The 15,659-nt window shown below is 45.1% G+C and overlaps 1 protein-coding gene across 1 annotated transcript; it reads right to left on the bottom strand.

Annotated features, from left to right (window-relative positions):
- Window positions 1–119: 119 nt before the first annotated feature.
- On the bottom strand, window positions 120–15,446 carry MONOS_13958 (putative Translational activator GCN1; the record flags this gene model as incomplete). The annotated part of the gene is made up of 11 exons (XM_067866712.1): window positions 120–488; window positions 599–679; window positions 751–999; window positions 1,082–9,559; window positions 9,711–9,824; window positions 10,033–10,134; window positions 10,334–10,437; window positions 10,633–14,468; window positions 14,577–15,079; window positions 15,137–15,273; window positions 15,350–15,446. The coding sequence occupies 11 exons, from the start codon at window positions 15,444–15,446 to the stop codon at window positions 327–329; spliced, it is 13,863 nt and encodes a 4,620-aa protein (XP_067734205.1). The 3' UTR covers window positions 120–326.
- Between the last annotated feature and the right edge of the window lie 213 nt (window positions 15,447–15,659).

Genomic DNA, 15,659 nt, shown 5'->3' with positions numbered 1-15,659 from the left:
AAAGTCATATATATTTTGTATCACATGTTTTATTTTTTGAAAGGTTTATATTTGCTTTTTCCCCCTTCTCTTCCTGATTGTTCAATTTAGTAACCGATTCATCTCACAAAACACTCTAATTTGCCCGAGATAATTTTTTTTGCAACATTTCAATTAAAAAGAATAATGCCACAATAAAAATATCACCTCAAGAATAAATTAAATGGGGCACTAAATGATGAATAGTAAAAAAACAGTTGATCGGATAAAAAAGATCTAAACACAGTTGTTGATAACTATCAAATGCTATTACTTTGAAAACTGAAGGTTTGAGTAGAACTTTCGTTCTAATTCTTTAATAGCATCTTTCGCTGCTGGTTTATGTAGGCTATCGTCTCATCTGAGGAATCCATTTCCTTCAATGAAGCGACAATGGCATCAAAACGCTCAGCAGTTGAATCAACTCCGTCAGGAAGGCATCTGAAGATAACACTCAATGATTCTTCAGCCTAAACGAATTATTACACAGTTATTTGAAAAATTAAAAAAAAAAAATAGAAGAAAGAATATAAGACAAATAATTGATGAAATATATTTGAAAGCAAGAATTAAAACAAACTGCTACTCGAGTTGCAGACGTGCTCTTCTTTGCTGCCTGAACAAGTGGCTGAATGAAGCAAGAAGTTAATTGCAATGGTTTCTAAAAAAATATTCAATACATATTGAACAAAATTTTTCGAATCAACTTTCAAAAATTCTTCTTTCGCAAACGTTTTTCAATCCAATTGCCAAATGCATCATGCACTCAGCAGCTTTAACTCTTGTATCGACCAGCGGGTCTTCAAGGAAAACGTTCAGACGTTGTGACAGCATCTGAAGAAGCACAGCCAAAGGATTGACGGAAGTCTTTCCATCGATTGGCACAATGCTGTTTTGCATCTCTTCTGATGTAAGTGATACAACATGTGGATGCAGCAACAGATATGTCATTGCGTTGCAAACAGACAAACGATGCTGCTCCTGTTTATTAAAATAAAACAAAAAATTGAAAGAAGAATAATAGAAACAATAACAATTAATCCCGACAAGAACAAGAACATACTCTTGAATCAGATGCAGCATGCGCCAAAAATGCACCAATTTCGCAAAGCATTTGAGGAGTGAGGCAAAACTCTGGAGCAGCTGCAGTTGCTGCTGCAGATCTACCGGCAAGAGATGGCCTTGCTGATGATGAAGCCTTCTCTTTTGGCTGATTCTGAGATTCTTGAGCAACAAAGCCAGCTTCAGCCTCAGCTCTTAACAAAGCAGCCAAAGCCATCAGCTTTGTGTGCTTTGCCAGCGGTGGCTGAGCGTTGTGGGCAAATGAGTAGTTTGTGTTCATAAAGGCAACATCATTTGCGGACACAGGAATGTTGTATGCAAACGAATACTTGTCTGCTGAGCCCAACAGCTCGGCTGAAGGAGCAGCCGCACCACGAGCAGCAGCCCGGGTGAATGGCACTGAGCGGGTCAGGAGAATATCCAGAAGCATCTGAAGCTCCAATCCTTTCAGTGTTCTTCCGTATGCGGCCACAGCGTTGCATACAATTGTTCTGAATCCTTCAGAGCCAGACAGCACAGATGAAGAAGCACAACAGCTCTTCAGGGCATCTACAACAAGCACAGGGAACAGGGACTCCTTCACAGCAGGAGCAATTCTTTGATGATTTGTTGCCAGCAACGGTGTGAGCACACGCAATGCCAAATCCAACGGCTGAGTTCGTGATGCAACAGTAGATCCAGTTCCAAAGGCAGCAGATATTGCTGCTGGAGATGTTGCTTGTGGGCCGCTTGAGCCGGCTGTAGGCAATGGAGCACCGACAGCACCCATTGCTCCTCCCATTCCTGATTGAGACATTGATGATGATGCTGGCACAGACGAGGTCACATTCGCTCCTGCTGTTATCAAGCCATTCACAATTATATCCCGAAGATGATTGACAACCAAATCAGGTCTGATAACAAACGGAACAACTTCCATGAAGACGTTGCAGGCAGCGACACGAACTTTTGGCAGCTCGCTCACAATCAGACGATACAACGCAACAAGCAAAGCAGGAATGAACGACTGGCAGAACCTTCCAGCCTTGCTGAACAGGCACTGCATGGCACCGAGCAAGCCAACCTTCATGCTTTCACCTGACTTATCTCCAGCGATACGGATCAACGCACCAGCAACAGCTGGGATGGACGAGCGCAGCGCATCCAACTCGGAACGAGAAATCAGAATGCGCAGACCGTTGCACGATGACACACACACATCGGGTTCGATAGAGAAGATTCCTGCAAGGAATATTGAACGGACAGTTGTCACGCCAACGGCCGTTCGCAGCAGGACGATTGTGCGAACTGGTGGTTTGACAGAAGATGAGGCAGAGGAGGATTCAGAAGTTGCGATTGATCCAAACTTGGGAAGTTCTTTGCTGGTTTTTTCTTTGAGACGAGTCGCAGCTTCTTCTTCTTTGGATTGAAGATGGCTGTCGATATCGCTCAGAATCTGGTATGCGATTTTCACGAACAGGATCATGTCCTCCTTTGTAAACGATGTAATCACCTGACTCAGAGATGTCTGAATAATCGAAGCAAATGAAAGTGACTGTGCATCGTTCGCTGACACAACCGATGGCTGTGCTGAAGAAGAGGCAGAAGCAGAGCTTGAGCCTTTCTTGTTGACATCATCGTCTTCATCACACAATCTGAACAACATCTTAGCTGCATTAATACGATCTTCTTGACTGAATTCAATTACATTCTCTTCCTCTTCCTCTTCCTCTTCCTCTTCTTCTTCCTCTTCTTCGCTTTCCGAGTCGCTGTCATCTTCGTTTCTTTGTCTTCTTTCCTTTTTGGGCTTTTTGGCAAACAAAGCACCAAGAAGCCATACTGTCCATCTCTTTCTGTTGTGAGTGCCACCAAGCAGCTGTCTCTCGATCTCTTCCAACACCCACTGACTCTCCTTTTCAGCCATACCTTTCACAATTGTCAGCACCGGCTGCATGAAATCGCTTGGCTTTGAGTTCATGGCATCCAGCAGCATTGGAAGAAGAGTAGAAACTCTGGCAGACAGCTCAGTCGATGCCACTTCAACCAAAGCAGACAAGGCACGCACGGATCCTAATGTCATCTGCCCTTTCAGGAGAGATGGCAATATCTGTGGCAGAATGGCTGATGAGCGCAATGCAACGATCTCTCTCATTCCTTCCAGTGCATACAACGCCTTGTCTGAAATTGCTCCGCTGGAGCCTCCGACTTCTTCGTCCGCATCTTCTTCGGATTCCGAGTTTTCTTCTTCTGTCTCCTTTTTGGTCTCTTTTTCCTTCTTTTTCGGTGCTGCTTTTGGTTTGTTCTCGTTTCTTCCGCTCATCATGTGCAGAAGAGATGGCACAATCTTCTGAATAGCTGTGTTTCCAATCACTTTGTAGAACGTGTCAAAAGTGATGGCAGCAGCACGACGGACAACAACATCTGGATCACACAGCCCAATTTTGATGCAGCTGATGATTGGAGACGAGTGCTGCAGAAGAAGAGGCTTTCCAGCTGCAGACAGCAACGATGACAAAGAAATGCATGCTCCCACACGCACCATTGGAATTGGAGAGGAAGAAATGTTGATGTCGTTCAATATGATAGGAAGCATTGTTGGGAATGTTTGGTCTCCTGCTTTTTCAGTCAAGTCAGATAGACACGAGGCGGCAATCTCCTTCTTCCACTCGTCTTCTGCACCAGATGCAGACGACAAGCTTGCAGAAAGAGTGCGGATAAGAGAAGGAAGCAGCTGCTTGACCACTTTTGGTGGATTCACAACAAGCGACTTCCATGTTCTGGCTGCCTCGTGGCGCACATCTCTGCTTGTATCAAAGCGGGAGATGTATATTGTGCTGAACAGCTCTGCTCTCTGCTGATCAGTCAAGAACTGGTTCAGAGCATGATCGACATACGACTGATAAGTCCACGATCCAACAACAGCATCGGCCAATGCTTCGTTGTCTTCATCCTCATCATCCTCATCGTCATCGTCCTTAAATCCAGCTTCTGACTCCTCTTCGTCATCTTCATCCTCTTCGTTTCCACTCGACTTGCTTTTCTCCTTCTGCTTCTTTTCGGCAAGTGCTCTCATGCGCTTTCGTATGTTGCGTGCCTGTCCACCAGACATGCCAGCGACAGTCATAACAACCAGATCAATCATCTTCACTGAGCACAACCGAATTCTCCATTGTGCATTGGAAGACAGATTGAACAAGAAAGTTGCCAACAAAAGATGGAATGCAGAGAATGAATAAGAAGTATATGAGGAGTAAAGTGATGATGACGAGGTTGTCATTGCTGCAGTTGCAGCAAGCATCTCTGTCATCTGGGCAAATGGAATATTTGCAGTTGGCAGATCAATTGAAATTGATGAAGCAAATGTGTGCACAAGCATCTTAACAGCATTGTATGCGATTTCTTTGCATGTTTCAGCTTCATCTCCAGTGCACTGCAATATCTTTGGCAATACAATAGGTAAGAATTTTCCGAAGTCGTCTTTCATTGTCGACGGGAGGAACAGGAAGAGATTGATGAACCCTTCTCTCACGTTCTTATTGGGCGAGTCAAGACCACTCAGCAGCGATGGCAGCAGAGGCTCAACACGTGACTGTCCTTGCACACCCAGAATGGAAGCAAGTCCACTTGCTGCACCAATAATGCCTATTCCACGTGTGTGCTCGCTCCTTCTTTCCTGATCGGCTGTCATTCGCCCTGACTGAGCCGATGAACTTGAATAATCTGAAGACAAACTCGATTGTCCGAGAGAAATTGCTTTTGCTGCAGAAAGAACAGAATCTGATTCATTAATTGCCATCATCTCAGCCTCACCAACACCACCATGCCCACCGTCTGCCCTCAGCAGCTTCTCTCTCTCCTGTGCAGCCAGCACCTCATCAGCCTGCACTTTGGCAACATCTCCACCAGCCCACAACACACGCAGCATCCACTCAGCCACACCGCCCAGTGCTTCTTCGCCCAGCCCTTGCACAAGAAATGCGAAGCTCCGTGAAGACGCCTCGCGGAAGAGCGAAGTGTCCATCAGAGACTCCTTCAGATAAGGAATCAGAATGCGGATGTATGGGCGCAGATCTCTCTCAGATGCCATCATCGCCATGTTTCCAATGGCGCGGATGGCCATCATTCGAGTGGTTGGTGTTCGTGACTTCATGCCACGCTCGATGATAGGCAAGAAGAGCGAAAGAGAAGCCGAGTCGAGGTTGAGCATCGGAGCCTGCTTTGTGGCATCGATGGTGCGAAGACCAGTGCCAGCAGGAGAGAACTGTGAACGAGCTTCTTTCCCGCCTTCCTCGTCTTCCTCTTCCATTTCATCCATCATCTGCTTGGAATCCTTCTCGCTGACGTTGTTTGAGCCGACCAGTACAGACAATGCTTTTTCTGTGGCTGACATGTCGCTCAATGCTCTGATGACAGTCTTCATCCGAGATGCAACTTGTGGGCACTGCACAACTGATCCTATTCTCACCAGCGCAGCTTTGGCAGCCTGCTGAACTTTTGGATGGGGATCATTCAACACAGACACCAAGGTGGGGATGATCTGAGGCATGGCATTTCCCAGCTGCTCTGCTGACAAATGAGCCATTCTGCCTAACATTTCAACAGCTCCTTGCTTTGTACGCCATGGCACAGTGGCTGAAGACGAGGAGCCAGACGACTTTGACTTGTTTGAGGCGTTTGTTTTGGTAGTAAGAGTGCTCAGCAAAGAAGGAAGGATGTAGCGCACACCAAATGGTGAGAGCGTCCTCATCATTGCAGTTGTGGCATCAGACGCAGCATCACGCACACTTGGAAGAGAATCAGACAGGGAGTTCAAAAGCAATGGCAAGATCTGATCAAACAGAGGCTCCATCTGAGTAGAGAGCTGGTCAAAGAACACCTCAAAGGCAATCAGTGCGCCTTCTCGTGCTTGATGGCTGGAGGATTCCAGAGCAGAGTCTGAGATCTTCTTGAACACCTCACTCTCAGAGACAAGCCATCGCATACCTCCGTGTATCCGACGCTGTCGTGTAAGCATAATTTGGCTCTTTTCTTGATTCAATTGTTCCAGTTCTTCGCTATCTTCTGCTCCTTCATTTGTTTTCTTGCCGGATTCATTCTTCACAACAACAGGTCCGTTTCCTTTCTTTGCTCGCTTCATCCTCTCATTCATTTCTTCGTCCTTCAACTTCTCTTCTTCTGTCCAGGCTGCGCCGGCAATACCAGCCAAGCCATAGGCTGCTCCTTTTTTCAGTCCGTAGAACGAGACAGGCTGTGCTTGTGCACCGTTGCCTCCCTTCTTGTCTGATCCCTTTGAGGCAGAGGCTGTGTTGAGGAGCTGCTTGAGAAGGCGATCTGTGTTCTGAGAAGAGATCGACTGCTGCAGGAAAGGATGAGAGGCGATGATGCGTGAGAGAGCAAGAGAACAGGACTGCTGGACATGTTGTGATGGAATGGAGAGTGAAGATATGATGATTGACAGCAAGCTGCTTGTCTGAGGAGATGTGGCTGGAATGTATTGCACAAGAGACGAGGCAATCAAAATGAGAGAGGAAACCAGTCTGTCATTTCGAAGAGAAGATTCATTTAGAGAGGCAGAGTGTTGTGCAGCAGGTGCAGATAGAGGAGACGAGCCACGAGCAGATGCGCTGCTGGATGAAAGAGAGTTTGGAGTGGGAGAAGGCGAAGGAGAAGGAGAACGCGATCTTGTTTCTCCGCTTGAAGACACCTTTTTCTTCACTATGTAAGGCTCGATGATGGCATAGAACATGAGTGGGAGCTGAAGATCGACAATGATTGAAGAAAGATCAATGTTTGACTTCTCAGAGGAAGAGCTGACAGGCTTCCCGTTGAGGGGAACAGGCACATTCGACGCCAGACGCTCTTCTTCTCTGAGCTTCTTCAGTGCTTCTTTCTGTTTGAGTGCTTTCTCCTTTGCAATGCAGTGGTCTAAGATGGCACAGGCAGCGAATATCATGTGCTGGGTGTTCCTGCTGATATCGTCGCTGAGTGCAAACGACTCTTCAACCAAAAAGCGGAAGACAGAAAGAGCTGGAATTGCTGTTGATGGCTGCTGTTGCTGAGAAGACTGCTGCTTTTGAGAAGATGCCTGCTGTTGAGGTTGTTGCTTCGCTGACTGTGATCCCTGTTGTGGCTGTTGGGGCTTTGGCTGCACAATTTTGACTTGTTGTTTTTGTTGTGCTTGAGCTTGAGGCTGATTCTGAGGCTGGCTCTGTTTCTGTGCCTGTGGCTGGGTCTGTTTTTGTTGTTGAGGCTGTTTTTGAGCCTGTGGCTGTGTCTGTGGTTGTTTTGGTTTTGGTTGAGCAGTTGGCTTTGGCTGTGCTTGTTTGGGCTGACCTGCAGGCTGAGGCTGTTTCTGTTGTGGCTGTTTCGGCTGAGGTTGTGGTTGTAGTTGAGGTTGTTTTTGTTGCTTTGCCTGTGGTTGAGATTGTGTTGAAGATTGAGATTGTTGTTGGGGTTGTTCTTTCTTTTTCTGTTGTTGTTGCTGCTGCTGCTGTTGTGGCTGCTGAGATGAAGCACTCTGGTTCTGCTGTTTTGCAGACTGTTGAGGCGACTGTTGTGGAGCTGGAGAAGTTAGAGCCTTCAAAGGAACAAACGGAATGAACGGTGCGATCATCTTCAGCACAAAAGCGATACCGCTCCTGACTGCACCAACACCACCAACCAACGGCGTGTACAGAGGGAAGCGGTCAATCAACGTGAGCATTCCATCATTGTCTCTCTTCTCTCTGCTCTGTTGTGCACTGAAAGTGAGTCTTTCTGACGGAAGCCTCGCAACACGTGTAAGATTGATGGCATAAGGATCGATAAACACGTTGTGAATCACCTCTGCTGAAATTGTCGCAGAAGATGAGAGAGACTTGATGAACTTCAATGATTGGATCTTCTCCCTCTTCTTTTTATCCAATTCAAACTCCTCATCGTCTTTCTCTTCTTCGCACAGATACCATCTCTTCATAATGTCGATAAGCATCATTGGCTTTATCACCTGCCCAGATGCGTTGATTTCTTCGTCTGTCGCAAGATAGTTCTCATCATCCTCGTCGTCTTCGCTGTTGCTTTCATCGTCACCTTCGCCTTCATTTGACTTCATGGCATGTTTCTTCTCTCCTCCTTTCTTTGATTTCCCTTCCTCTTTCGTCACCATCGCTGCTAATGCATTCGCCACACGGCGTCTTGTCGCCTCGTCTTTGTGCGACAACATCGCAATCAGCGCAAACGCACTCAGCAGTTCTGCTTTCACCAGTGGTTCCTTCTTTGGATCGACCTTCTTTCCCCCGCTGTTTCTGGCTCTCATGTTCCTCCGCTCCGCATCGTGGCGCTTGCTCACCACGATCATCTCCCAGAGCTCATCAGCCAGTGTTGCATTGTCTCCGTTCGTGTCGAAGCGCAGTTCCCAGATAAGAGCCATCAGATGGGCATAGTGTGCACGCAGTGCCTGGACAGACAGAGGAGGCATCAGATGCCTCAGTGTGCTGTCTGTGTCAGAGAGAGGCGAAGAGATCACCTGAATCATCTCCTTAATCACATTCTGGTAGAAGACGGATGCCTCAGACACTTCCTTCACTTTCTCCTGTGACTGCACACCTCGTGCAATCTCTGTCTCCACACGCTTCCATTCACTTCCACGAAGCAGAACAGGAAGCGCCTGCTGAACAGCCTCAAGACCGCACCGCCGCCACATTAGATATGACGAGCTGAGAGCAGAAAAAGCGGGCACGAGATTCTCAATGGACGATGTGGACTGCACAAGTGTGTTCACAGCCTCCATCACGTGCTCGACGGTGATTGTGGGGATGGAAGGGATGCGGGTGGAGCGGATGGCAGAGTTGTGTGTGGGGAGCAGGGCAATTAAGGTGCTGAGCATCTCAGAGCGAGGCAGATAGTCCATCGAAGGCAGAGAGCAATGAGCAGCCAGCACTGAAAAAGAAGGAGCTACAAATGGGCGGAAGAGCGAGTGGATGGACTGAGTGAGGAGGTGGAACTTGATGATGGGCAAGAGAAGGTTGAAGTGTGCAGGTGAAAGTGTCATAATTTGGCTCTCATCATCGCCGTTTGAGGACTGAACACGATTCTTCTCAAATGCTATGAAGATCCGCATGACAATCAGATGAAGAGGTACTTCCTTCTTCTTGTTCTTCTCTTCGTTCTCTTTCTCCTCTGAGTCTGAGTCTGAATCGGAATCTTCAGAATCCGAGTCATCATCGTCTTCTTTGTCTGCTCCTTCATCACCTTCTTTTTCTTTCTTTCCATCTTCGCCTTCTTTCTCATCATCTCCGTCTTCTCCTTCTCCTCCTTCTTCAGCATCTTTCTCTCCTTTCTTTGTCGAAGTGCTTGCAACACTCTGTTTTGCAGTGATGCTCCTTAAGAAGCTTTGTGTGGGAGTCTTGTAATAATCTGAGTCATATGCAAACAGCCTTGTCAGTGCCTTTGGAAGAATGCCGAAGAGTGCAATGCGAAGAGGAATTGGAGTTATTCCTTCGCATGCTGCATACAGAAAATCCTAATGATGTGTATTTTGTGTTTTGTGGATGGAAGATTTGAAGAAAAGAGATGATATTTTGCAGATAACAAAAAGAATAATACAAAAATATAAAAAGTTTAAAGTAAAAAACAGTATGAAAATTCAAAATAGGAATAGGATAATTACAAACTGATGCACTTTCGTACCACACGGGAAGCTGAAGGCAGCTGATAACAACAGGAACGATGTCATGAAGCTGTGGCTCAATTGCTTCAGGAGAAGAGCGAGCCACTTGAGAAAGAGTCTGCGAAAAGGGGAAGAGAAAGAAATATCATTTGAGGAAGAAAATAATAATAATAATAAATGAGTGATATGTTATTAAAAAATAACAAAGAATAATGAAACAATCATCATTGCTATTAAAATTCATTTCAATTCCAATAAATATTTTAATTTCATTAAAAATAGACATATAAATACGATTGCGTCATTCATCATCCAGAAACACATACCTTCAATGCATAGTTCACTGTCTGGAACATTGTTGCCACTTTCTTCTTGGTCAGCTTCTGTTTGGCAATCAACTCTTTCACTTTTGCCTCAGCTTCAGCTTTCTGAACGTTTGATAAGTTCATACAAAGAATCAAAATATCAAATAGAGAAATAAAAAATGAATGGAAAATTAAATAAGAAAAACAGTATATTTTCAAAGAAAGCATATTATTTCTATAAACACTTGCAAAAAGTGCTATTTCTTTATCTTTTTTCTCTCTCTTGTCAAACAAAAAAATCATGTTTCTAACAATTCCACACCATTTTGATTTTGTCTTCCTTTTCTCGTTGTTCTCTTTCCCATATCTCATCCTCCACTGAATACAGCCCTTTCTGTCCTTTGTCTCTGCGAACGTTCTTTGTAGCTGAAATACATCACAATAAAATCATTAAATAATAATAATAATAATAAATATGCTTTTATCATATAAATCAAATTGAATCTTTCTTTCTTTCTTTCTTTCTTAATCTCTTTCACACTCACAATTCCACAAATACTTTCAAAATCCAACCATTTCCATCTTTCCCAACAACTCATCATCATCTCCACCAGCACATACTCTGAATAACTCCACGAGCTGTCTGCAGCAGCAGGATCTCTTCATCTGACCTCGGAATGAGCACATTGTCATCAGCTGCAAACAGAAGCTCCAGTTCATATCTTGTGATGGCTATCCCTCCATCTGCTGCCAGCCCTGCCTCGCTGTCAGACGATGAAGATGCCACAGCTGCGCCTGTCTGCCCTGCTTTGCGTGCCTTTTTGTCGATGGCTGGCAGAAGCACTTTGACTCTTTCTTTCAGAAGAGCAGCAGCATTCTGGGCGATGAATGAGGCAGATGGCGTAGGAAGCTGGATGGACAGTGTTTGAAGGGCAGAGAGGACAGACGAGGCAACAACAGAAGATGTTGGGGATGGGATGGCAGAGGAGTCAGATTTGATTATTTGGGAAGAGGAATCTAATGATGATGATGATGATGCGCTTGCACCAGAAGCATCTGATGAAGCAGATGCAGATGATGTTTGTGATGCTCCTCCATTCGATTGAGAAGAAGAAGCAGAAGATTGCTGTGAAGACGCTTCCTTCTCCTTCTTCTCATTCATCCACCAGCTATGCCACTCAGCAAGCAGTCCTCCTTTCCCTCCTTCGGCCACAAGCATCTTCTCTGAGATGACATCAGCTGCTCCTTCGACAGACGCAAAGAGGGCAGGGCATCTGTTGCACAGCTGGTTCCATGCATGGGACGCAGGGTGAGTGAACATGGAAGAGGAGTAGAAGATGGATGGGTCAGAAGGTGCAGAATATGTGGGGAACAGAGGAAGATGTGTCAGCAGCGGTGAGTGTGTGAGGATGAGCAGCGATTGGCACTCAGAAGAGGTGAAGAAGAGAGGGTGTGTGCCTTGTGGCCCTGTCACTGTGGAAGGAACATTCACTTTGGCAGCAGTTGATTTGTCCTCTTTCTTCTTGTCCTTCTTCTCCTTCGGCTTTTCTGCTTCTGATTGCTGTCCGCCTTGCTTCTCCTGTTTTGGTAGGTTCTTTCTCATCTCCTGTAGCTTCTGTATCTGCTCTACCAGTCCGTATTCAGTGGCGCATCCTTCAACAACAGCCATCAATGGGCTGAGCAGACGCCACAGAGGAATCTGACGGGAAGGGGTGAAGATGGCATTGTGTGCGGAAGAGAGGGAGAAGTAGAGAGAAGGAGGTGCTTGTTGTGGTGTGGATAAGGAAGAGGAGGAGGATGAAGAGGAAGAGAAGGGATCAATGACTGGATTGGTGTTTGAAGTGTCTGTAGAAGAAGAGGAAGAGGAAGAGGAAGAGGAAGAGGAAGAGGAAGAGGAAGAGGAAGAGGAAGAAGCAGAAGCAGAAGCAGTCAGCATTGAAGTAGCAGCAGCTGTGGATGCAGCAGTCGATGGCTCCAGCAGTGCAGCCAGGTTTGTTGTTGAGATATAAGCAGAGATTGGGATGGGTGATATTTGTGTGACAAAGGCATCCATCATCGCATCGATGAGCCTCTTGCGGATGTATCTGACTTCTTCCTGGCGAGGCATAAGAGACAAGGAAGAAGTAGAAGACAGCTGGTACAAGGAAGGGGCAGTGACACAGCCAGCAGATGGTGAAATAGCGTTCTTTGAAGAAGAAGAAGATGAGGAGGAGGAGGAAGAAGAAGATGCCTCGTTTTCTGCCAAGTCAGGCAAGTCCTGCAGCATCATGAGTGACTCAGGGAGTGTCACAGCCTGCTTCCACAGCAGCCTCATCTCCATCCTCACTGACTCATCTGCTGACAGGAAGAGTGCAACAATCAGAGAATAAAGAGGGGCAGTTGGATTGATGGCAGAGGGAAGAGATGAAACAGCTGCATCTGCCGCTGCTGTTGAAGTTGTGCGGGAGCCTTCGACAAACAGCAGATCGCTCTTCAGAAAGAGCTGCTTCCATTCGAAGTCCAACAGAAAGAGGCGGATGATTCCCAGCTGAACAGCAGCGTCTGCAAATGACTGGCTGAACATGCCATTCATCTGGTTGAAGAGATGCGCTGGTTTAGACAGCATCGGATGCAATAGCTTGAAGAGCCTTTCTCTCTCTTTCTGCACCTGCTGCATTGACTGTGCTATCTGCTTCATCGCCTCTGGATTGCCTGCCTCGCCCTCTCCTTCAGCAGACGGAAGAGGAAGAGAATATGAGCTGTTCTGAGTGCATTCATAAGAGGAGTATATCTTCATTAGCACCAACGAAGAGATCATCTGTTCTGCTCTTATTGGTGCTTTTCCTGTCTCTTTCACTGCCAATGCCTCCATCTGCTGGCAGATCGGCAGCTTCGCAAACAAAACACACAAGCAGTGCACACTCGGCGGCTGTGCAAAAAGAGACTGAGAATTCTTGTCTGTGGATAGAGCATAGGAGATGTCAGATGCCATGTCCACACACAGAAGAAGAGACTGAAGTGTGCTTTTGCGCGCTGCATCACCTGAGCCGCATTTGAGCAAGTCCTGATAGAAGGAGAAGATGTTGGCGACTGTCTTTGAGGTGTCCTGTCCAATCAGCAGCTGGATTTGTGGGGATGAGGAAGAGGCAGAGGAAGAGGAGGCATCTTTTGCACTGCCTTTTTTCGGCTTTTGCTGAGAAGAGCCTTTTGCGGCTTTTCCTGCAGTGTTTGCAGGAGCGGCTGGCGTTTCGCCTTCGACTTTGGACTTCAGTTCAGCTTCGATTTTTTTCGCTTCCTCAATCGACTCATTCAGCTGTGCCATCAACATCTTGTCAGCAGCAGCCAGTTCTTCGCTCTGTGCTTGTGTTTGGTGTGCTTTCAACATACCTTCCACAGCCAGAAATGAATGCAGCAGGAGAGAATTCCACTTTCCCACTGCGTCGACTGAGCGGAGGACGTCCTGCGACTCACGCAGCTTTCCGAAGAAACTCTGCTTTTCTTTGTGGAGGTGGATGACAAGGGTGTCGCTCACAGTCACCAGCAGAGGCATCACAGAAAGGAGGAAGTGGGGCATTTGAGATCGGCTTATGACATTTGCATTGGATGTGCTGTTGCTACTGCAGATGAAATAAAGCGGGCGGAAGAAGGAATAAGTGGATGAGACTGCTGTCATTGTGTGTGTGAATGAGTATCTGTATGAGAAAGAGATAGCTTTCTTTGGCGCATTCGTCTGGCTGCTTACTCTCTTCTGTGTGAAGACATCGTCACAGGCAGTGAATTCACTGTGATCTGTTGTGATGGAGCTGATGAATGCATGCACAGACGAGGCAGCGCAGCTGAGGGAGTCGAAGAAGCACGAACGCGACGGGACAGAATTCAAAGACTCCAACTGCTCAAACAGAGAAGCAAACTCACCAATGAGGCTGGACAATGGAGATGGGGCATCTGCAGACTCGCTTTTGGCCTCAGCTTCAGAGGCTGCCTCTGCTGAAGAGGATGAATGATAATACTGGTGGACCATGAAGCAGCTGGTGAGTGTGCCGACGAGCGTGGCGACGGAGTTTGAGATGTTTAAGAGGCGAGAAAAGGAAGGCTCAGACGATGAAGAAGAAGAAGATTGCGTCTGAGTAGCTTCGGATGAGGAAGAAGAGGACAAAGCAAGAGAAGAGCTGAGGTAAAGTGTGAAGTCTTGAAAGATCTTTCTCACAACTTCAAAGATTGAATGAAGAATGCTTATTGGCAGCAAAGGCCGTGGAGTCTTGTCAGCAACGTCGCTTTTCAATGAAGTTAACGATGAATCAGAAGAGGAAGCTGACGCAGATGCTGAGGACGATGCAGACGATGAGGCATCAGCATTAGATGAATTGCCAAAAGTTGAATTGGCAATTCCATTTGAAGGTTGTATAGATGTTGTGAGATGATTAGAATAAAGTGTGGAAAGAAAGTGGTTAAGAAAGATGACTGTGTTATTGGCATTCCTGTAAATAACAAAATGTTTCATCAAAATATGTTTCAATCACATTATTTGAAAAAAAAAGTCACAAAACAAAATTTCAATTCGAATTATTTTAAAAATTTGTTCAAACCGTTTAACTCCAGCATCAAGCAATGAAATGATCCTCTCAACTATTTGAAGTGTATGTGATTCATTCAAATAAAACAATGAAATAAATATGGAAAATGGAGTTTGAAGAGCTGTTTTGTGATTGCGACTCTTCGAAATATAATTTGAAAGCGGAGTGAAATAGGGAAGAGTATAAATAAATTCATTTGCTGATTCAGATGACGAAATGATTGCCTTAATTATAGAGAAAGCTGAGGTTTTTTCAGCATCGGGAGATGAAAGTTGAAGCATTTTTTCTTCAATTATTTTTGATATATCCTCAATTGATAAAATTTCGTTTGAATTCTGCTGAGTCGAAGATTCTGTTTCACTTTTCATTTGTTTTTTATTGTTTTTGCTATACCGTTCATTTGATATTTGCATCATTGCATGTGCGGTGCAAGCAGAAAGAAGCACTGAAGAGAAAGGATGATCTTGAGCTTGTTGACAGCTCCAATCAAGTATTTCCTGAAAAAGTTCTGAATTCTGTTTAAAATAGCAAATTTTAATTCATATATAAGAAAAACATTGCGTTTTTCAAACTTTGGAAAGAGCTCGTTTGACATGTTTGTGATATAAATATAAATGCTTCTTCATCCGTTTAACATTGCTTTCTCTTAAGATTGCATTCGTCAAACGGAAAAAAGATTTAGCTATAGCATTTAAATTGGACAATGGACCTATATTATGATAAAATATTTTTTACAAATAAAAATTGCAATAATACATAATTTTTAAGATTGAATAATAATTAACCATCGTCCGATATTAAATCTACAAGTTCGTCGAATTCTCCACTAAATATTGAGCGATTATCTCTTTTAATCAGTGATTTGTCGTCTATTTCAGACATTATCACTGAATTATTAAGTAGAGTAAGATCACAAACTCAAACAGTGGGTATTTCCCATAGGCACGTTATCGTTCTCTAAACTCATTTGTTTTATTTGATTATTCACTCAGAAAGAAAGTTCATTCCTTTTCTTTTTCATTGCTCACATATTCACGCTTGTATCGCAAAATCAGAAAATCCCATAATATTCATATAGATTGCCAGATCTGACAT

The sequence above is a fragment of the Monocercomonoides exilis genome, assembly GCF_001643675.1.
Source record: "Monocercomonoides exilis strain PA203 chromosome Unknown scaffold5-2102611, whole genome shotgun sequence".
NCBI lineage: Eukaryota > Preaxostyla > Oxymonadida > Polymastigidae > Monocercomonoides > Monocercomonoides exilis.
Note: the sequence above shows the minus strand (reverse complement) of the source record. Positions and strands in the feature narration are given on the sequence as shown.